General features: G+C 43.0%; 1 protein-coding gene across 2 annotated transcripts in view; it reads right to left on the bottom strand.

Moving 5' to 3' along the window:
• Nucleotides 1–23,088, bottom strand: part of PTPRB (protein tyrosine phosphatase receptor type B) — a 66,705-nt gene that overhangs the window by 9,076 nt on the left and 34,541 nt on the right. For both annotated transcript variants that reach the window (XM_042792926.1, XM_042792927.1), the window contains 21 exons: nucleotides 22,506–22,769; nucleotides 21,258–21,521; nucleotides 20,032–20,295; nucleotides 19,061–19,324; nucleotides 17,922–18,191; nucleotides 17,021–17,284; nucleotides 15,905–16,168; nucleotides 15,236–15,517; nucleotides 14,029–14,307; nucleotides 11,948–12,097; nucleotides 10,442–10,685; nucleotides 8,681–8,787; nucleotides 8,067–8,166; nucleotides 6,330–6,413; nucleotides 6,196–6,213; nucleotides 6,008–6,089; nucleotides 5,443–5,533; nucleotides 4,162–4,238; nucleotides 3,224–3,358; nucleotides 2,018–2,140; nucleotides 1,617–1,780 (listed from right to left, as the gene is read on the bottom strand). In XM_042792926.1, coding sequence (XP_042648860.1) covers nucleotides 1,617–1,780; nucleotides 2,018–2,140; nucleotides 3,224–3,358; nucleotides 4,162–4,238; nucleotides 5,443–5,533; nucleotides 6,008–6,089; nucleotides 6,196–6,213; nucleotides 6,330–6,413; nucleotides 8,067–8,166; nucleotides 8,681–8,787; nucleotides 10,442–10,685; nucleotides 11,948–12,097; nucleotides 14,029–14,307; nucleotides 15,236–15,517; nucleotides 15,905–16,168; nucleotides 17,021–17,284; nucleotides 17,922–18,191; nucleotides 19,061–19,324; nucleotides 20,032–20,295; nucleotides 21,258–21,521; nucleotides 22,506–22,769 — 3,790 coding nt within the window. The remainder of the gene's footprint in view (nucleotides 1–1,616; nucleotides 1,781–2,017; nucleotides 2,141–3,223; nucleotides 3,359–4,161; nucleotides 4,239–5,442; nucleotides 5,534–6,007; nucleotides 6,090–6,195; nucleotides 6,214–6,329; nucleotides 6,414–8,066; nucleotides 8,167–8,680; nucleotides 8,788–10,441; nucleotides 10,686–11,947; nucleotides 12,098–14,028; nucleotides 14,308–15,235; nucleotides 15,518–15,904; nucleotides 16,169–17,020; nucleotides 17,285–17,921; nucleotides 18,192–19,060; nucleotides 19,325–20,031; nucleotides 20,296–21,257; nucleotides 21,522–22,505; nucleotides 22,770–23,088) is intronic.

Raw genomic sequence — 23,088 nt, 5'->3', positions numbered from 1 at the left:
GATGGATGGCAACATGGTAGGCAAGGGCTGTCTGGAACGGTCAGCCAAAGGTCTTGCTGGTACGAAAATAATGACTGTAAGTCAGTCACCTTACTCCATAAATAGTGGACAGCCCAGGGCCCACTGAGCTCTCCTGCACGGCAGCAGGCTGCACGCCAGGATCTCCCCTGGAGTAGGGACACTTCTCAAGGTTACTCCTCGAGGTTGAGAAGAGTCCTCGCCACAACAGATTCTTGGTAAGTGATTAATAGCATGCTAAACTTTGAAATCTTACCTAAGTGATATAAAGATTGATTTTGCATACATAATCCTTCAGACGTAACCCACTGACCAAGTCTGGGACTAGGATTGGATCCAGTTGCACCTAGACTCCTCTCTGAGAAGGAGTTTAGAAAGCAGGGGGGTCCTTTCTGAGCCTCATGACCCAATGAGAAGGTCTCCCTGACAGTTTTGTCTCATCCCGTCTGCTATGCAGTAAATAATCAAGTGTACTTTGCCATTGAATCTTGTCAGACCTGTCACATTTACCATTGAACTTTGTTATATCAATAAAGTATATTGTTGCTTCTCTCTTATAAGTGCACGAATCCATCTGCAACATGCCTGCACTCCTTTCTGCTTTGGATTAACTCAGTCATCAAGATACACTAAGAGACTGTGCCTGACACTAATTTTTACACCTCTTCTCCCCGGGAATGACCCAGTAGGCTTGATTCTAAAAGATAAGTTGCCTTGTGACTTGTGGAAGGGCAGAGTAAGGCAAAGTATCCCAGAGTTCTCAGTAGCTGAAATGCCGGGAGATGGAGTTCGGAAGCAGGAGGCTGGGAAGAGGGAGGTTGACCTGTCAGTGATACAGCAGACATCTGACATGCTGCAGCACATGATGTACAGGCAGACACAGGTGGGATCATGTAAGATACACGCCTCAGCCCATATAATGGGCAGAGGGATCAGTTACTACATTCAGGTAGTACCAGTGAGCACGTGGCTTTATCAGAAGATACATACAGTGCCATGCTGCACTCTCTCACACTCTGTAACCCTGTTTTCTGCTGCAGCTGGCCAGTGGATCATGGATCAGAGGAAAAACTGCAGCCCTATGACTGCCAGAGATAGCACAACAGCAGAAGAGCATGAGAAGGCAGTAAGGAAAGGGAGTCTCAGTCAGAATGGGGGAAAGGATGGATCTGCCAGCTAGTTTCAACGCTCATACGTAACCAGATTCATCCCTGGGTATATCTTACCTTTTCAGAACACCCCTTTGTGATTCAGATGTTGGCCCACAACAGCAGCACTCAGGCAATTTAAGAACGCAAAAGCTTACAAGTAGTGACAGCTGCTGACACCTTCAGTGCTCTCCAGTGGCCCCACAGAGACACAGCAGTTCCCTTGAGAATCATTTTCAGGGCATCTCCAGGGTGAGGCTGTGAGCGAGTGCATGTGCCTTGGGAACTCTCCTCTGCTGTATCTGAAGACTTAAGCCTCAGCTTCTCTACCTGGAGACTACCTCTCAGGTGCTGTGACTGCCCGTGGCCTGACAGGGATGAACATTTGGGATCTTCCCAAGGGTATGCACAAAGACTCTGTGCTGCTGGCCTTTTTGCTGCTGCACGTACCTGCAGTGCACAATAGCTGGTCCTGTGTCTGGGGTCCTGTTGATATAATCCCTTACAGTTCTGACAAACTGGATCAGGGACTGGGTGGTCTCCGGCACACCGTGATCTGGCCAGACAGTGTAATGGAAGTGACGAATGAGCCTCGTTGAATCAAGCTGCTCTTCCTGTTGGGACACAAAAACGTGGGTCATCGGAACAGATGACAGAGGAAGGGACACACAACATGCACCTTCAGAGCAAATGCTACAGCTGCCACCAGAGACGATCTGGGTATGATGCAACTGTACTACAGCAGCAGAAGCCTTCCTAATTTAGTCTTGCAGGTGTTTTTAAGCCAACTAATTAAAAAAAAAAACCAAAAAAAAACCCAAAACCCCCAAACCAGATGAACTCAAACTTACACTGCAGATTTTAAACTCTCGTATTGTCCATTCTGGGAGCACTGATTCAGAGAGCATCTCAACAATCAGGTCTCCATAGTACAAGGAATCCTGGTCAAGGGGCCAGTAGTGATCACACTTCACCTGCAGGGACACAGAAAAAGACAGACTGAGTGTCAGTAACGGCTGTAAACAATGCCTCCATCCAGCACTGGCAGAAGCAGACTTCAGACCTCCTGTGCCTGAGGATGAAGGGAGAAAGGCAGCAGCTGAATTCAGAAATGCCACCCCCTGCCATGTCAGCTGAACAAACAGGGCCTGGGATGGGAACAGGCTAGGATGGGGCTGGGAAGAGGAACTTCTCATCATAGACGTTTGTGATGGGGGGAATGGGAAGCACTTCACTGATGTCACAACATTTTCTGTGCCAACTCTTCTCAGAGCTATTCTTGGATGAGAGATAGGCCTCCAGTTCCTGCTTCCCCACCTCTTGCTGAGGCACGGCAGTGGGGTCCCCCTCAGAGCCAGTGAGGTGCCAGAGGAGACAGGTGGCTGCCTGTCCTGCATCTGCTTTCACCATTTCCTCAAAAAAAGAAGGATAAACTGAAAGGATCTACCTCTGTATGTGCCACTAGATGATCACTACTTCAAGTCTGTTTAATCTTTTTACAGATTGAGTCCCTGTCTTACAAAGGGTCATGTGGTCGTACCTGGGGAGGTGGATTGCTGAGACAGCTAAATAACCTACTTTCACTTGCGCTCAGTAAGACTGTTAAGTGTGTGAATGGTCTTTTTGCACACTACATCAGGGTTTACGCATCAGAAAGAATTCCATGTATTTAAGGATCAACGTTTGCTCTCTAGAGCTTATATTTAAAGTTGTAGTTGATCAGAGTTGATGTGATAAACAGGCATTTTTTGCTGGTGGTTGTCTTTCTGTATGCTTAGGGGGATTATATTAGTACTAGTGAGCAAAGTCCTGGATTAGAGACCAGAAGCACTGAGCTCTCCTCCTATCTCTAGCATTGACATGCCGCATGATCTTGGGATAGTCACTGTCTCACTTCACAGCCTTAATCTGTCTGCAGTCTTTAGATTATACCTCTTATCTCTTACTGTCTCTTTCCTTGACTGGGGCCTTTGGCACTAGTGTGATGCAAATGATAAGCATAAACTTTTAATAGATGTTAAAACAGTCATTAATAATAAAGAAGAGTCACTGCTCACCCGGCCCTTCTCAACACACTGGGTTACCATGACAATATTGTGAACATTTTGCTCCCATGCCATCTTCCAGAACTCATCTTTGGTGCCAGGCAAAGGGCCCTGAGTTGCTATGTATTCCCTGCGGAAATTATTGCCCTGCAAGTAAAGAGAACTCTGTTAGTTTCCATAAAGGCAGAAAAAAACATCTTCTAGCAACTGAACAAGCCATGGGGCTGCAGCCAGGGCTCTGCAGCAACAATGCCCTTGCTGGGACAATAGTTTTGAGAGCTAAATTGTTGCTTTGGACCTGGAAGCAGAAGGCTGGCTGGAGGAGAGAGAAGGAAGAGACTGCGGCAGTGTATCTAAATACTATTCCTTTTGTGGCAGTCAAAGCTTTTCATTGTTCTATTGTGTTCAGCACATTTTCAAGCAATTTTGGAGTTACTAGTGGGTTTTGTTTTATTTTCTGTTTTTAATAAATTAGTTGAGCTCTGGTTTGAAATCTGGAATGCTAAAGCCACTGCTATTATCAATCACAACTCTTTGGTAAAGGGCGTTATTTTAATCTCAGCCAGTTTCACCATCCTGCCAGGTGCCAACACTGTCAGAATGAGCTACAGCTCCACAGTGAGGATGCCACCTGCAGTGATAGCTACAGTTGTTGTGGACACTGTATAAAATCAGTGACCTTTAAAAATATGTCCTTGGCCAATTAGACCCGCTATCTTACATAACTATAGCAATTCAAGAAAGTGTCCTTAAGTGCTCGGTAAATCACTCACAGTTAATGGCAGTCAGACACAGCCTTTCAGCACACCCACAAAATGATTCTCAGACTTTTAGCTCAAGTGAATAAATGAAGGGGGAGCCTTAAGCATCCAGCTTTATATTCAGTTTTAGATGAAGGACAAATTACCACCGGAGGGAGGACTGTAAAATACCACCCTTGAGTGACTTACTGGTATGTAGCTTGCATTAATGTAGTCTGAGCAAGGGTCATCATCCACATTGGAAAGCTTCACTCTTGATGTATCATCTAGGAAGAAATTGATTACAAGAGGCTTATGGCTAGGTCTTGATTTTCAGTCCCTCTCCCATTTGCAGAAATGCATTTGTGAAAGGGCTGGGAGCATTATTACAAGCATTTTATATAGAGGGCTAATTTAGAGGGATAACTGTTGATATTTGTACTGCCTTTTTCATCCACCAGTGCTGTGGAGCATTCCAGAGACTAGGAGATGGATGGGTGAGAAGGAAGCAGCAAATATCTCAGAGTGCCCCTGTCGAGTTGCATAGGATTGGTTATGGCAACAGAAGAGCCACAAGAGTGTCCTCCTTTGATCCTGACAGCAGTGTGCTGTACTGGAGAGCAGCGCCCAGCACTACCCTTGAAAGAGCTGTAGCGCTTCAGTGGTCTGCACAGCTCCTGAGCTAACATGTGTGAGCGGGCCAGCTGTCTTCCCTAGGAAGAGAACCCTCTGGAGAGAGGCGCAGAGTGCCTAAGCCACCAGCTCACTGATTTGTGAGATAATGCCACGTTGGATCTCAGTCAGGTGTTGTTTGCTGTACATTGTGGGCATGCTCCCCAGCCCAGCCCGGCAGGCAGGACACAGGAGATACTGTGAGGCTGAGCTCCAAGCACATACCACAGCCAGCTGCAGGGCAGCGTGTGGAGCAGCGAGGCAGGTGGTGTTCCTCCTCACTGCACAGCATGTGGTATCTGCAAAACTGCCAGGTAGGAGATTAAAGGGGGAAACTCTCAATGACAGGCCTTGCCTCAGAACAGGGCTAACCTCACACATGTGTCTTATCATGCAGAACCACGCTAACTCTACATTGTATAGCAGGTTTCCTGTGTCCTCTGAAGAAGAAAGATTGGTCAAGGCTGTCAAAAAGCACTGAATGGATGATACCCCGTATGTAAACCACCCTGCTGTTGTTTCTACTATCCTTGTTATCAGCAGTGACCGAATGCCCCTAAAAGCTGGGCCTTTTTCTCCCTAGACTGAATGCTAGTCATTGCACCTCTCGTGTGAAATGAAATTACTGGTCTGTGTGAAGCCATCCAGGGCCATATATCATCTGCCTCCGAGCACCAGAACCTCAGCTGGCAGAGGTATTTCATCTCTGACAGGAAGGAGGGAAGGGATTGGCTGCACTCACTTTTCCACTAGGCTTGCTGAAAAAAGTGAAAAATAGCTGGTGTGATGTAATATTACACAACCAAAGCTAAAACTCACAGGGCAATATATTATTGTATCGATTTTTCCCTCTGTTCTCTGGCAGAAGTGCTATGTCACATGTCTGGTTTCGACCCACATCTTTCAAGTCCTGCAAAAAAAGAAGTAGGAATAAAATGTGAGGTGAAAATAATTACAGGATGTGACAGCACAGGGGGACAGAGTGCTCCCAGTGCTTACCAGCTTTCAAAGGCCATGGATAGAGAATGAGTGGCTTTTTTAAAAAAAAACAAATTGAAATTAAATAGCTAATCATACTGGTTTAAAGCAAGCACATGGTTGGCAGGTGCTTGCCACGCTTTATTACACAGATGTGCCACACAAATGAATGCTCCTGACCTCAGCCACACAGGTGGCAGGCAGAGGCTGCCACCCAGAAGATGCTATGCCAAATGAAGAGCTGGTTTCTGCACTAGGACAAGTGGTATTCAGGTGAGACTCTCAAACTTATTTGGATTTGTGTGACTAAGACAAACAAATGCAGGCCTTTCTAATGCATTAACCCATGGATTCATCCAGCCTGGCCCTTCATAAAGCAAGTCCTTTGCCCAGGTTAGGAACCCACCTCATACTCCTTGGACAGGAGGTAGTTGGAGTCTGCTTGAAGTTTGGTGAAGTGTGCTTCAAAATGACTGACTTTGATCGGACTAAAATATTCAACAGGAGGGAAGAAAATCACAGGATGAATCACAGTCATAATTTATCCAGTTGGTTATCAAGAAGTTTTTTTAGGAATTAATTTTTTCTTTTTACCTGGAAGTTTTCCGGTTCCTAGAAATGATTTCAAAAGAAAAAGAAACACTTCATCAGTGAGTGATCAGATGGGACTTTTCATCCATGATGCCATGTTAAAATACTGCTCTTAGAAACAAAACATTTGATGTTACCCTTTTTGCCCCAAGTTCAGATGGACTGACAGTGGCCTGTCCCTGCGAATGCTCAGCCTTGCTGTAGGTCTCTCATGGCCATTGCTGGAATAAAAAGGAAGGTATTTTGTTTTACCGTTATGTTCTGATACCGGTAAGAGCTGCCAATAACATAACTTGCATTGAAAAAAGTAGGTAAGTTGGAAAAAAGGAATTTTAAAAAAGTCTGTTTTGATTTGTGCTCTGATCATGTGACATCACTCTGAGCTGTGGCACAGAGTTTTGTTGTATTTTAGTTTGGCAATAGCGATGTGGAGTGTATGCATGTCCACAGGCAATAAGACTTTTCTTGCTCCGAAACACTCATAGCCCAGCCTATCATTAAAGAAGGTGTACTATGCTAAGATGGGCTCTAAATCAGTTGATTCTCTACATGCAAAGGAACATGCAGGTAGAGAGACGCCCAGGTTCACAGCAGGAGTAAGTGGCAGCACGACAGTGGGCTTTGGGAAAGCTGCAGAAGTGGTACTGACCCCATGCAGTCAGTGTTGCCTTCCAGCCTTGCACTGCCATCCCCTCCTTCAACACCCCTCCCTTAGAGAACACAACACTTTCTCTTTACGTATAATGAAAGAAAACCACAGCAGTATACTTTCAGCCCTGTTGGCTGTATAACTCACAAGAAGAAACCACGCTCTATCTCAAATTTATCTACACTAAAAAAATGCAATGAGACATGCAAGGTGGAAAACACATCCATCTAGACTCTGCACTCTATCTGCTCTATATGTCACTAGGTACTGAGATGGCTAGGAGTGCACATGACTATACATGCAAAAGCAGACTTTATTTACTATTGCTAATGATTTATGCCTCTTTTTTTTGGATGGCATATAGAGGAATACACTGAATTTGTTCATAGAGCCTAAGAATAGCATTGCTAAAGGGTAAATCCATGCCAGCTAAAAGCTACGACTAGGCAAAACCCAGGTTTTTTTCAATGTGAAATTCTGGCATCTGAAAAGCAAATTGAAAACAAAATAGACCTAATCTTGTATCAGTAGAAGAACTGAATTTCAGATTTTCAGATTTTCCCATGTAATGGAAACGTTGTTTTTTTTTATTTCAGAAACCACAAGGAATTTCACGTCAGTAATGTCATATCTCTTTCTGTCATACAAAATGGCTTAAATGGATAAAGTTTTTTTCAAAGTTGACATACAGTATTTCACTTTCTAAAAACATATTTAAAATTCATCTCTGATGTGAAATATACAACTATAATTAACAAAATAATGAAACGCTTGAACTAATCTTTTGGACAGCGAGGTAATGCCACACCTTAAGATTTTTGAACTGAAATGATAAAGTCTAAATGAACAGTTTCAAGAGCTTCCCATCTACAATGCAAATGAAATTAGTTTGAAACATTTCATTTCTGACAGAAGACATTTAGTTTGAATGATAAACCAGTTTTTCAGAAATATTCAGATTCCTGAAAAGTTACAAGGATCCTCTATGAGATAATTCTGACTAACATCAGTAGGTATTTGAATCAAGAATATATAGATCTCTTAATATGTAATTCATTAGTTTTATACTTAGTGTGTACAGATGTTGGGGGACATAGATATTATCTGTGGAATAGTTCAGTGCATTGCTCCAATTTTACAGTTACACTTTAAATACTGTATTGCTTAAATGAATATAACTTGATCTGACTTCAGCAACAGAGACTGATAAAGGGACTCAACTTACCTAACTTTTTGTCTGCAGACAAATAAAGCAGTAACAGCCACTAACATCACAATCAGAAACAAGCCAGCACTCACACCTTCAATAACTCCAAATAGAGGCTCTAGAAACAGAACAGTGTGTTTATATATGTTGAGGAAAAGATATGAAGAATCAAAGAATCAATAATTTTCAGGGGATATGTTATTTTCAGCTAAAGAAAATGGTTAAATACAAGGAAATGTAAGGTATTTAAGCACTTAGCTGAAACCTGGCCTTGATTTTCTGTCCTTATTTTTTCCAAACATTACACAAAATCTTTCACTCCCCACCAAATAAAAGCAATCACAGCTCCATTTTATGGGAGTTTGGTTCTCTTCCACTTTGAAGCTTTTTTGGTGATAGCTGAGTGTTCACCCTTTCCTCTACTGTCAGCAGCTCCATCAAGCAGTCCTCTCACTTTTCAAACTAAGGATGGATAAACCATGGCTCCAGGCTCATTTCAGAGCAGCCTTCAGAACATGCACAACAATCTGGTTTTCTTCCATTGCTTGCAAATAGTTCTAGATAGCAGAGTGTTCTAAGGCACAATATTTAATCACATGCTACAGTCATTGAAAAACAAGCCTGAAACTAACCTGCCTCTGTAGTGATCGGTAAAGAGAAGAAGGTGTCTGCAAAGAGCGGTGTAGGGAGTTCCTTTGGGTCTTCACTGAAGAGCTGGGTAAAAGCCCGTATGCTGATCCTAAAAAAACAGTACCGTTAGAGCTCATCAGATGTTCAGAACCGACAGCAGAAAATTAAGAACTCATTTGCCCCTTAGAGATAACAACCTTTCTACTGACCGCAGACAGTTCTTAATGCAGGCACCTGAGTTAAATGCTACAGCTGGGAGAGCCCAGCCAGCACAGGGGAGGGCCCTGAGGTGCCCTGGCAGAGGTAGCAGACAGGGCTCTGGCTGCGTGTCCTGGTCTGGGCTGGAATAGAGTTAATGTTCCTTTCTGGTAACTAGAACAGTGCTGTGTTTTGGATTCAGCATTGGGTTTGGTATGAGAAGAATGCTGACAGCACACTGATGTTTTGGGCTGCTGCTGAGATTTCAAGGACTCTCCAACTCCCCATGTCCTGACCGTGCACAAGTGCACAAGAAGCAGGGAGGGAGCACGGCCAGAGCACCAGACCCAATTAAATATTCCGTATCATGTAACGTCATGCTCACTATATAGAGGAGGGGTGCTTCTGGGATTGCCACTGCAGGGTCTTGGTATTTTGGGATCGCTGGCTGGGAACAGGCTGGGTATTGGTCAGCAGGTGGTGAGCAATTGCGTTGTGCATTGCCCGTTTATATCTTCTATTACTGTCATTGTTTTCATTTTATTACCATTATTAAACTGTTTCTACCTCAACCTGTGAGTCTCCCTTTACTCCTCCAACTCCTCCCCCATTCCCAGGTTGGGGGGGTGGGGGGTGTGAGTGGCTGCAGGGTGTTTGGCTGCCGACCAGGCCCAAACCACAACACCACGCCTGAAGGCAGGACTAGCAGAAGCCGCCGTGGGGACAGGACTCAGAACTGCTTCTCAGTGGGGACATGTTTTCCCTTCACGTGTCTGGGCAGCGCTGTGCTAATGAAGTGTTACAGTCCTCTTGGTTCTCCCTGGCAACATGGCTATTTCCCAGACTGAACTCTTGGGAAATGTGCCCTAATGAGAGCAGGATGTGGTAGGGTAGCAGTGTGGATGCTGAAGCTGAGAGGCATTATGTGTGTTGCTTGGCATGTGGCTGTCCAGTGAGCAGCTTGCAGACCCCTTGGGAGAGCATGTGCCTGTGGGAACGGCATGACTGAGCTGCACTGGGGACGTTTGGTCTCACAGCCTGCGAAACTGCAGAGCTTGGTCTTGGCAGTTGCCCTCTTCTACACACTATAGCTAACCTGGGCCTAGCTCTGGAGCCTGGGGATAGTGCCACACATTAGAATAACCTCTAGGTTTTTCTAGCTTGTTCCAAAGGACCAGTGCGGGGTAATGGTGCCAAACAGACTTGCGTGAAGCATCTGTGCCTTCTCCTGTTAAGTAATCTTTTGACTTAGCTGATGTTCTTACGTCTTTCCAAAGAAATATTTAGCAGCTATAAAAGAGCTCCCCATCAAGTTGAGGGAAGTAAATAAGCCTATTCACTGCAAAGAGTTTTGTGCGTAATTCATCATACCACTCCCATGCTAGTGAAGGACTGGTTCGTATCTGTGAAGTGGGGGTATGGATAAAGCGTTTACAAATTCACAGTGAAACACAAAGAATATCATACAACCCAGTTATTAACCTACAGAAGCTCAGGTGTATCAGGCATCAGACAGCTTCATGCCTAATAGTGTGACAGAGCACAACTACCACCATAAGGCTAACCTATAAGCAGTCCGAGGCTTCAGAGGTCCATCGCAGAATTTTTGCTGATCTGGATCACACCTTCCTCCCAGATTTTCCATTTCTCCTCCAAGCTTAATGTCAAAGCTTTTATAGTCACTGTCAGGGTTTTCAGCACATCTACTGGCAAAATAATTTGTCTGGTAGATGCGTATAGAGTTGTTGTGTTTGTACTCCAGGTAGGAAGGTAATGGGTGCTGCTCATCAGGCTTCGGTCCTTCACTACCTACATCATGTGCAGAGAAAGACAGAAGGTTTAGATACCACAGCTGTTAATGTGATGCAGTTTATAGGCTCAAGCTGCTGATAGACATATTCTTATCCAACATTCTAGCATTTCTTGGAGGCTGCACAGGCTACTTTGTGAATACAAAGCTACAGTGGTTAGGGTACCTTGTTTCTAGTACCAATCTTGGTATTATTTTTTCTGGGCAACTTCAGACATTTCCTCACAAGACCTCAGCATAACTTTTCCAGATACAATGCTGCAATAGGCATGCACAGGTTGAATTCAATGCTATGATATTTTTTCCTGTGCTGTTGGTGAGAATTTCTGTGATCCAGATTCCTGGATCCTACCACCCGCTATTTCAAAAAGCAAGTAAAAAAAATCCACACATGGTCAAGTCTACTGTATATAGAGAAAAGCTGCAATAGGAAATGACAGGAGTCCCCTGGATGGAAACTTACATCAATGTATAAAAGACTCAGGTAGGCAAAGTCATGGCAATGAGTAGTCCCTTTCTCAAAGAGCTTTATGGTCTGCTCTAACATGACAGAGTAGACAGTGGAAATATTATCTCTGCTTTTTTTCCTAAGGGCTGATGGACAGAGAGATTTAAAAACCTTCTCAAGGGTCACAAGATATGTCCTGGCATGCCAGTAAATGGAGCCACTTCTAAAAACAAGGTATTAATTGTTGAGACATCCATCTGTTTTGTCACATATAGGTCAGCTGCTGAAAGGGAGGTGTACATGCATTCCACAAGGGCAATTTCTGTTCTACAGTGCTGCACACAGTCATTTTCTTTAGCAGGCAAACACCACCTGGGAGTTTCTACCTTTGCCTTCTCAGCATGGCTTACTGAGGTTCTCCAAAAAAGTTGCCTTAGTGCTCCCATCTAACATTTAAACTACTTCTTGAGATCTGTGTGCAGCAAGACAGTTACTTCTCTGCTCTCTGCCAATGGCATCCAACCTAAGTACTCCCACTGTGGAAACTTCCTGAAAATATGTGAGAGTGTAACCTAAAGTACTGAAGCTAACTAATGCTTCCAGCTGAGCTCTGCAGTTGCTACTGTCTCTCTGAGGAGAAGACTGAGTTCCTAAGTCCCTGGGCTAGGGAGCAGGTAAGATCCAAAACCTCTATGAAACTCAGCCATTAGATGAAGTGAAGCTCCTTTGCTCTGTAGTGATAGGGGTGGACGGGACGTCCCCATGTAATGCCTACAGGCTATAGGGAGAACGGTATGAAATCGTGACACTTACCATCAGCCTCTCTCACAACCACAGTAAAGTACTTCACAGCTCCATTAGTATCACTAAACCAGCTGCAGTTAAAAGTAAAGTTGATGGAGGATTTGGTAATCAGCACTTCTTTTTTGTTCACTCGTATGTCTGGAGGTGGCTGAGGGGGACCTGAGTAATTGGGGAAAAAAAAAAAAAAAAGATGGAAAGCATTATCTATGCATTTGCTGTGAGCTAGACCTAGTAAGGGAAATGTAGTAAGGGAAATGCAATTCATAATAAAGCTCAGCTGACTGGACTCAAGTCTCTGATTCTATTCTCTTTGCAATCGAGAAAGTATCTTCACCTCCCACAGGAAAACTGCCAAAGGATGAAACAAGCCGGCAGTGAGTTAACCATAATAACAGTGGCAGCTCCTCAGCAGGAATTCCTGCAGAAGCCTACATGGAAATGCATTAAAGTCTTGCTAAATCTATGAAATCAGAAACTGTAGCTGCTAAAAATGACACAAGTTTAAGCCAGGTACTTGGAGGCCACTTAGCACACAGGAACTAACTCACTGCAGGAAGTTACCTATTTTAAGCATCTAAATTTTTGCTTCCTTTTCCAGAGGAACAGCCCTGAGTCAGCCAGACACAGCATTCAAATACAGAGTACCATTTTCCAAACTGATTGCAGAATTTCCATAGCAAATGCTCTTCATATGATAGAAAGCTATACCTTGAACAGTGACACAGCAGAAGTAAACTGGAAGGCAAAGTACATAGGGAAAAACCTTCAGTGAACCAGTGCAGCAAAAGTGGGGATTTTAAGGATCTACATTGCTGAATCTTTTAAAAATCTGTATTACTGAAACTATATTGCATTTATGGGAAACATATCAAATATGTAAGCAGGTGGCTAAACTTCAAAACGTTTTAGATTGCAAAAAGAACCAATAATTCACACATTTGTATATTGTTCAGCTAAACCTCTTAGATCTGCAAAGCCTAGCTGTAATTTTTTTGTGTTCTTCTGAGGTAGAGCCTCCAGTGTTAACCAGAGTCTGGGAGAGCAGCAGTGTTCAAAACAAATAAGAACCAATGTGAAGCAGCTAACTTTCAAATAGGACTCAGTCTCACTTCTTCTGACATGAGTAGCTAGTTCTTACTACATCTGAATTTGTAGCATCCTTTGTGGTAGAGGAAGGATATGACATGGTTGCAATTAAAAGGCAATTGATGAGGGAAGGGAGAAGGTGTGTTGGTGACTGAACTCTGTAGCTTAGCTCGCTAGCTCCCAAACCAAACATAATTTTTATGATCTAGTATTTCATACAAATGTGGCTTTTAATAAGCAGCTATAGAGGCATGCCTGAATATAGGCCTCCTGGCCGTCCTGTCATTTTTGAGTTTAGCCCTGGCGTGGTTCAGGCCTCTATGTTGTGCTGTGCCACTGAATCCAGAGGTACTGCAAAAATTAGAGCAGCTCTAGGGCCAGCAATGGCAGGCTGTTGACCACGGTGATGCCTGGCAGTGCAGAGGCACCAGCAGATGCCATCACTACCCTCCACTCAGCAGCCTACAGGTAGAGAAATTGAAGAAGCCATTTGAAAGCACATGCTATGGAAATCTGTGATCCTCCCTCAGGTATAACTCCTACAGGTGATTTGGTCAGGTAGCCCCTCAGAAGAGTGAATAAAAAGCCCAAAGAGGACCCAGTGCTGATGGCTATTTGTGCTGAGGATGACTACCACCCATGAAGGGAAACAGCCAGGCACGGGAAGCCAAGCAGCAACCATGAAGACAATTAAAGGTATGTGATGATGAGGTGCTGAACGTCTGAGTGACAGGATAATTTTCCATGTTTTTCAGGCTGTTATCTTGCGAATGAGCCATATAAGCAGTTCTGGCAATGTAATGAGAGGCAGTACCATTAAAATCCTGCATTGCCTGTCACAACAGGGACCAAAGGACAGCTTCACTCTGTTTTGGCCACCAGATTTCAAGTGTCGCATATTGGCAATCGTGGAGCTCAGAACTCCTTTTACCATCTAACCAGCACAAGCAATTGCTTATTGCTGCTCACTGCCTCCCTTCGCGGCAACTCTGAATTCCACTTACGGTCGATCATTGTGATGGTGCTGTCTTCAACCACTTCGCTCGTCATGTCTGCAGAATGTACCTTGATGGACACCAGATACCTCTTGTGGGGAACGAGGGTCATGATATTAAGCAGAGATTTGTCTTTTTCTATCCTTTTAGAAAATTCCACTTCACGAGTGTCCATTTTTTTGCATTCAACGCTATACCCATCGAAGTCAGAATCGGGAGGAGTCCAGGAACACGCAATGGCGGTAGAGGTCTGGGGCCGACAATGAAGACTTTGTATCTTGTCTGGCTCTAGAGGAACGTTGAGAAATTGAAGCTCAGTGGGAAAAGGGACAGGCATCATACACTCCCTGCTTACCCTAAGGCCCCTAGATACTGTCATCGCCTGACTGATCTGGTTTCCTGGGTAGGATGTGGTGTGTCCATATTATTAAAACATACCACAGAAGTATGTTTTATCCATGTAATACTGGAGCAGCATTTATAATATGCGACATGTAACAAAGATGGGATTTCACTTTCAGATGGCAGACATCTGAAATACATTTAGGCATATATTTAGGTGACTAAATACAGGTGAAAGAGGTAGCCATGTTCTAATTTTAATTAATATGTTGAATGACGTCTAAAGAGCTATTCAGCTTACTAAACACAGATGTCAATTTGGAGCTGAATCCCACTCCCAGTGACATGATGGTCTGCCAGTGCTCAGTTATCTTTACAATTCCAGGTCACTTTTCAGATCAGCCTGCTACTGAGGTTGCTAGAGACAGCTAGAGGTGATGTGGATCCACAGGCACAGACAGAAACACAGACCAGGGAAACATTCCGATTCCAGTTTCAAATCTAGTACAGCAGGGTTTCATTCATAGGGTTTAATTAATCTTTTCTGTCTGATCATTCATAACCATTTTGATTATTATAATATCCTACTGTCAGTGAAGTTTGGATATTCAGCTTTACTTTACGCCTGAAACTGATTAAGACTCCACAACTAAACAGCCCCACTCTGGATGTGAAGAGTGTAAGTGCACATTCATTTTCAATCTTTAAACAGCTGACATTGCACACAGCAAGGGCTTAGAATCTTGCTGAATTCATCACCATCATGCATGCATTTATTAATGGAAATTACTGACTATGAAAGGAATTGGTAAAATTTAACAGGTTTGCACCTTCTCCAGCTGTGTGTTAGGGTGCAACGGAAATTGTGACTTACTCGTTCTCACACTTGCAGATTGTGACTGACTGTATGTCTTCCAGCTGTCGCCACTGACAGTTCTGACACTGAACTCATAGAGTCTTCCTGGTCGCAGGCCATAGATGATGCGTACTTTAGATTTGCTGCTGCTGTAGGGATTGAATACTGTGAGGGGATCCTTTGGAAGCCACTGCAACTCAAAATCATCGTAGTCTGTCCAGTCTGGAGGACCCAGCCAAGTGATTGATAAAGAAGTGTTTGCAACATCAGTAAATGATACAGTGTTAGGAGGGCTGGGTGCTACATGGAAAAGGGGTGAAAAGGAAATAAAAAAAGAGGTGCTTAACAAATTTTCACACAAGACAAATAAGATGAAACATGCATTATTTTTTTCATGTATCACAAAGTGGTTTATATTATCCTGTGTACACAGCCGGTTACTGCATGTGTGCTGACGGTAGTGACTTTCACAGACATTACATATTCTTGAGCCTCTGACAGAAAAACAGTGATGAATAAAATCACACTCCATTGATTTAATATCCTTAAGGATATCCTTTATCTTTACACCCGCAGTGACTCTTATAATAAATTCTCCCTCAGAATAAGTCTGTTGCATAGTTGTGAACTAATATGAATTCTGACAGATGGGACTATAAAAAATCCCAAAGCTTTTGTGTCTTTTACCTGTTCTTCCTTCAGCATTTGCTGTGTTGGTCAGGTCACCACTGTGAGTCACCACGACCAGAGTGTACTTTCTGCCAGGAACAAGCCCCTGGAAATGCCACTCTTTCAGGTCTTTCCTGTGCCAGGTTTCTTTCTGTGTCCCATTTGGGTTGTAAAGATTTAGCTCATAGAAGTCAACATCTCCTGCTGCTGGACCCCAGGTAAACCACAGACTGTCTGTCATGTTTCGGTTGGATGCCTTGAGACCAACAACTGGGGCTGGTACTAAAAAAAAGGAGATTAATATTACTTTATAAAGAACAGCCTTAGCGTGAGGAGAGGCAACAAGGTCAAGCAGACCTTGCACTTACCCTGCAATGACAGCCATGTAATAAACTAGACAGCCACCACAGCTGGCCAAAAAGCCAGGAAGCATCAGGAAGTATATCTCAATAGTTTCCTTCCTTATTTTGAGCTGCTACTGTCCCCAAAAGAGGCTAAAATGTTTATAATAGATATTTTTGCAAATGTTAAACAGCTTTTTCGGTCAGTATCTGGAAACATCCAATTCTGAGGTAGCTGAAGGAAGTGCACCACTGTCCTGAGGCTGTCTTACAGATGGGTTACTATATGGTGCCTCAGAGGATAAATAAAGGTTTCACTGAGTGTCAGGGCTGCTAGAGCTGCTTAGAAAACTTTGCTTCCCACGTGTGGCTGAACAAACATAGAGCTGCAGCCAGAGCTCCCCATGTGAAACAAGTTTTATTTCATTGGTAGATTGTCTACCCCATTAACCCTATTTGCTTTGCCTTTTTGTCTTTTGCACTCATAGATCAATATTGCTTTTAGGATGGGAGACAGCTATTTTCCTTTAAGGCTTGAGCAGCATACAATGGGACATCCTTCTTCCGACCTGAGTACCTGGGAACTATTGTAAAGGTCTTTGCTTCATTTTTCCTCTTGTAACCACATCATTCAGAATTTACCTTCTTACTAGTCTAATGCTTTTCATGTATAAGAGCCAGTTTTGGTATTTCTAATAGTTGCTCTAATCTAGCATGAGCATCAGACTCAGACCAGCTCACTGGTCTCTCCCATGAGCACCACACTGTAGACAGTTTTCTTAGAGGTTCTTGCCTGTTCTTCCAAAGACAGACGACTCGTTAGTGAGGTCTCCGCTGTGGGTAACAATCACCATTCGATACATCCTGCCTTGCCACAGGTTCTGAAATGAACACTGCTGGAGGTGCTGCTCTCCTGAAATCCTGTCATGAAGGGACTTGTCTGGGTTGTACAGGAAGATGTCATATGAATCAAGCTCCCCTTGTGAAGTGGTCCAGCTGAAGGACAGCCGGTCAGTGGTGTTCTCTGTGACCTTCAGATTTGTGACAGCTGCTGGAACTGAAAAGAAGGATAAATGCAAGAGTAAATATCAAAGTGTCTAGCCACTAAATTGAACCTTTAATAAAGTAACAACTCATGGCAGGAATACATTTCAATTAAGCCACAAGTAGCTAAGTAATGTCAACGGCAACTTTCAGAAGCAAGGGGAAAGCGTTTACGAGATGCCGCTGAGTCCCTCCAGTACAATGTTTGTATGTCCCAGCAGGCCTGGTGCTCCAGCCTGTGCTCACACTGAACTGTCTGTTAGTTTCTACGAGAAGGTTTAATTGAATAAAGACTGCAAGACTTGGCTCTAAGTTTAGAGGTGTGTATTCACATCAAATGCTGTGCTAAGAGCCTTGAGACTGTAAATTAAAAACTTGATGACAATAAAGCATTCAGGTAGTTCCATAACACATAGATTGAGGGAAGCATTCAGCACTTTGGTTTAGTATCCTTATTATGAACCACGGCCACATTATTATGCTAACAAATGTCAGATTCACATACTAAACACATATCGGGAAATACGATGCATAAATATCTGGAGCCCGTTCCAACTAGAATCTTTCCAGAATCAAGATATACATATGATTCATGTATTTAATGATGTCTGACTGATGGAACTATAAATAAACCAAGATGTTCTAATTACCTGTTCGGCCAACAGTTTCTGCTCGTTTACTGAAGAGCCCGCCACTGACTGTCAAAACTTGTATTTTATACTTCTTGCCGGCTAATAAATCTTCAAATTTGTGCTGTTTGGCAGTAGCTGGCTCTGATTTGTTGCTCAGGAGGATTCCTTGCTCGTTCAAGAGCAGAATGTCATACCTTTCAGCTACACCAGGAGCTTTCTGCCAGGTTACTAACAAGGAATGACTGCTGTATGCATGATGGGCTAATAATTCCTGGACAGAGGCTGGAACTGGAAGCAACAATTAAAGGCAAGACATTACCAGGTGAAATACGGACCATTCAATACACAACTCTGAACAGAGTAATTAATAGAAAATATCTTTATACATTTGCATGTTCACCTGTGGGAAAAAGGAATGTCTGTGCATGTGTTTACATAAGCAAATAATTCCTAGACATAAATACAATCAGATGAAGTAACAGAGCATCTTGGAAACCTGAACTGGGCATGGAAATTATCATGAAAAGAGGGAGAAGGAGAGCTAGACGAGTTGACCGAAACAGTTAAGAAGTGTATGTGAAAAAGAACTGAAACATAAAGAAGTGGTAAACTGGTGCAAAATAGCATCACAGAATAGAAAATGTTAGCCAGCAGCTGTTGTACAAAAGTCAAGGCCACAGCAAACACATGCAACTGCTAAAGAGGATTACAAACAAGCTGTTCCACTGTTGTGTGTGCTCCGACACGCAGTATATTGGGGCAATACATCATCTAACAAGCCTTGACCATGCAATGGGCTCTGCTAGAACACAGCATTTCACTACATGGAGCTCTGCAGACGTGTGTTGGATGGGTACAGGCAAAGGACTGGAGAGGGATGGAACTCCATCCATCCCATGAAGGCACACTTGGAGCTGGGGACTTGAACTCCAGACACATTCACCCAGGTACAGCTACTTACCTGACACATCTCACTGGTATTAACAGACCCATGCCTAAGGGACTGCAAGAGCGAGGACTCATGCTCTTTGAGATGAAAATGTCTCATGAGCCTGAGTGTCCCCATACCCAAAGGTACATTCATAAACATTATTAAATAAGGGTCAGCTTCTGGGAAGACATAATGCAACTTGCTCCTTGTCTCAAAAGAAACGTACTTGTTCTCCCAAAAGCTGCTAAGCTGTTGTGCAAGGTGCCACTGTTAGATTGCACCACCACCCGGTACTGCTCCCCAGCTTCCAACTTGTGAAACATGTGCTCAGAGACGTGTTTGGAGACACTCTGGGAATCAAGCTGATGGTTTTGCTGAAATATAGTCACGGTGTACGAATCAACATCTCCACCTCCAGGAGTCCAGCTCACTTTCAGGCTGTTTGTCATGCCATTGGGTGACACGTGAATGTTTCTGACCACACTTGGAACTGGGGAAAAAAGGGAACACAAAGGCACCTGCTCACAAATTTCCTGTTCGATACAGACTTTTTAATTCCTACTTTTTTATGGCCGCAGCAAACGACTGAAAGGACAAACAGCATTTACAGGTACAAGTAATTTCACTCGTGGGTAAACACAAGTAAAGCTGAAGACATCTGTGTAAGACTGTGCCATTCTAAAAGCAATTCTATGTGTTTACAGGAACAAAAGTAAAGAAAATGTAAGTTAAACAGAAAAAAGTTTCTATGTTCTTCTATCTGGATAACTACCCTCTTCTCCAAATGATGCTTTAGAAACACCTCAGCTAGTTAGCTGCTTCACAGTTACAACCTCGCACATACATTTCAAGTGGGTAAACAGAGGTGTAAAATAGCTTAAGTGATTTCGCTAGAGATATTAAGCAAACAACGTGCATGCATGGGAGTAACAGAAACCCAAACACTGACATCTCAGTACCATTCCTATGCAATAAATCAGATTATCTGCCAACAATCAAATATTATTAATTGTGATACTTGTTTATTAAGCACAGATCAAGTTGGCTGAAGTACTAGTGTGATTTTCAATGAGATCTGCTGTCTGTGCCAGTGTTACAGAAGCTCAAATAAGATCATGGTTCACCCTTGATTTTCTGTACCTCGTTCTTTCCTCTAGAGAAGCCTCAACTAATTTTAAATACCACATTATTTCTTACTTGTCAGGCCTTCTATGAAAGTAGCACGTTGTGCATCTCCACTGATGGTCAAGACAAGAATTTTGTATAGACGTCCTGGTGTCAGAGCTGTGAACCAATACTCCTCAATGGTGCTCCCAAGGAAAATGGGTGGGAAGATCTTCATATCATTGAAGAGGAGCTGAATCTCATATTTATCAACATCCCCCTCAGCCTTTGACCAAGTTACCTGCAGATCTTCTGTGCTCCTGTTACTAAGAGTCAGTTCCTTCACTGACTCTGGCACTGAAGAGGTGAGAAGAAAAATAGGAAACTTCTCAGTACTTATTACCAGATCACAGCAAAAAGATATCAGATCTGAAGCCATGCTCCTGAGCTAAAATGTTTCATTCCATTTCCTAGGAGAAGCAATAGATTGCACTTATACACAAGGGTTACTGTTAGTGGCTCGCACCATACCTAGCACTGGAAGGTCCCATTTCAGAACAGGGAGTCCACAATCTATCAGCATAAAAGTAATAAACAAATAATAATGGACCCTGTAGGGAGTTTGCATAGTGAATAGATTTTGAGTAGGATCTGCATGTACAACAGATGTGGTGCAGAGGCCTGAGCTAGTGGAGACCTCAGGCAATCCACCTATGTGATGCAGCACCACACTGAGCAGTTCCCAACTCCCGCCAGACACAGGTCCAGTTATTTTTGCCCAGTGCTACATCTGTGTTAATAAACTTGGTTTCTTAGCATGGCTCATTAGCTTACATGTAGCCCTGCGTGAAAACAGGCAGATTGCATCCATATCCCTGCTGGCTCACAGCTATCTACCTTACCACTCCTACCCCACAATCTCCAACTCCAGTTCCAGGGGTAATTTGAATAGAGTGAGGTCTAGCCTACCTTATTCCTTACTTATTTCCATGACCAAAAAAAACTGATTTCTATATTCTGGCATAGTATAAGCATAAACACTGAGCTTATGTGGAAATCTGTACAATTGTTTTTCAGTTTTCTGTTTCAAGATTTGCTTTCCAAGTTCACAGCACGGGTCTCTTCTTTCACTTTCTGTATGTCTGTAACTTAAACATTGGTCACAAACTAAATACTGCTTTCCATATTTGGAATGACACACATTCAAGGAGTCACACTCAGCATTCTATGTTAAAATCGTATGAGATTTTTGAGCCCAGCTATGATTAATAGAAAAAAATCCTGGAGTGTCTTAGGATGTTTCCTGGGTGTTTACTTACTTGTTCTGCCATAGATCCTTTCACTAGTTTCGTATTTCCCACTCTTTGTGCTGACTGTGACACTGTACTGCCTCCCTGGGACCAGATTGGTGAACACACATTCATTTTCATCCTTTGGGACACTCTTTGTTTGGATGAAATCATTGTTGTTCTTGATGATTACTTCATAATTATCAAAATATCCAGAGGCATGTAACCAGGACACCTTCAAGTAGTCACTTCTGGCTGAATTGCTGACAGTAAGTCCCTGAACACTTGAGGGGACTGAAAGGAAAAAAAATACAGTTAAAGATTCAGAAAGCAATAATTTCCCGAAGTGACAGGAGTTGCTGTAGTGGACTATATTTGTGGTAATTACGAGACTTTTCTGAGGAAGTTGCAGTAAGACCACAATGTGGATTTAAGCAATACCCTACTCTCTAAAATAGTAACTGCAGTTTCCAGGCTGCTTTATGTCATATGACAACAGCTTGCCTTTCTAACTTTTGGTCTTTTGGAACTTGGTCAGTGTTGCCTATAGCAGTCAGTTCCACAGGTTCACACTAAACCTGAATTTGCTTCTCCTCATTTAAATGGCTATCACTTGGATTTTCACTTATATCATGAGAAGACTAAAATTACACTAACTTGATAATCTCTGTCTTTTTAACACCCCTTACCATCTTTCTTTTATTCTACTGGATTACCAAGTGTAAAGGCTCGGTCTTTTTAATCTTTGAGGAAGCTTTTAAAAGTTTTCCCTCATTATTGCCACACTTCTCTGAAATTTCTCTATTCCTGTTATAATCTCCTTGAACACTGCATGACCAAAACCACAGACATCAGTGTTACATGACCAAAACCAAGACATGTGTGTTACTCATTTATGTGACACTGTACAATATTTTAGTAGTTAGCCTATCCTATCCCATTATTTCAGTGTTTGAGTAATTTTGGGGTGAGATTCTCTGCAGAATATACATGAAGAGTCAAGTAGATGAGTTAAAGGCAGGAAAGTGCATTTGAGCCAAAAGGAATATACGATTTCTGCTCACTGACAAGGACTGACACATGACTTTCATTCAAGCTAAAGTAATTTTGTGTGATAAAAAGCAGCAGTAGGGGCATAAGAATAAAACTAAGTCGGTAAAGCTGTAATTTCATGGTTTGACCCTCCAAACCCTACTCACCCATCCCAGTTTGGTCAGATATAACCACGGCTATACAAAGTGGTTATGGTGACTGGATTTGCTCAGAGGCTTTCTTTACCTGTTCGTTCCTGGCTGAAGGAATAATTTTCATACTTCCCACTCTTCGTGGTTATCATCACACTGTAAAGCGTCCCAGGGGTAAGGCTGCTGAAGGAGCATTCACTGAAGGATTTGGAAATGGTGAGAGTCTGAACAATCTGGTCATCGTGAGAGAGTGTTACCAAATAACTGTCTACATCTCCAGAAGCTGGCAGCCAAGAAACACTGAGGTAGTCACTGCGACCTGAGTTATTTACTGTTACTCCAGTCACGCTGGAAGGAACTGTGCAACAAAGAGGAAAAACCAGAAGAGCTTTAACTAGCTAATTCCTATTGTTGTGAGAATGCCTGGAATGCTATCCTGCAAAATAAGCAGTCTGGGACTCCCAAGGAGCTCTGCACTGCCTCCCACTCAGCTGCACTCATCTGCTTTTTTGAATACAGTGAAGGAAACTGTCTTTGGTGGCACGATCCCAACGCTTCTAAATTCCCCAAAGATGAGTTATCCTCTCAAATTGCCTTTCATCAGTAATAGCAATAGCTACTGAGGCGTATATGAAGTTGAGACCCATAGCTGAATGTGTTTCATTTACAATGAGTTC

This window comes from Tyto alba, unplaced genomic scaffold (genome assembly GCF_018691265.1).
Source record: "Tyto alba isolate M040663 unplaced genomic scaffold, T.alba_DEE_v4.0 Super-Scaffold_2, whole genome shotgun sequence".
Classification (NCBI taxonomy): Eukaryota; Metazoa; Chordata; class Aves; order Strigiformes; family Tytonidae; genus Tyto; species Tyto alba.
The sequence above is the reverse complement of the archived record's forward strand: the minus strand, read 5'-3'. Positions and strand labels throughout refer to the sequence as shown.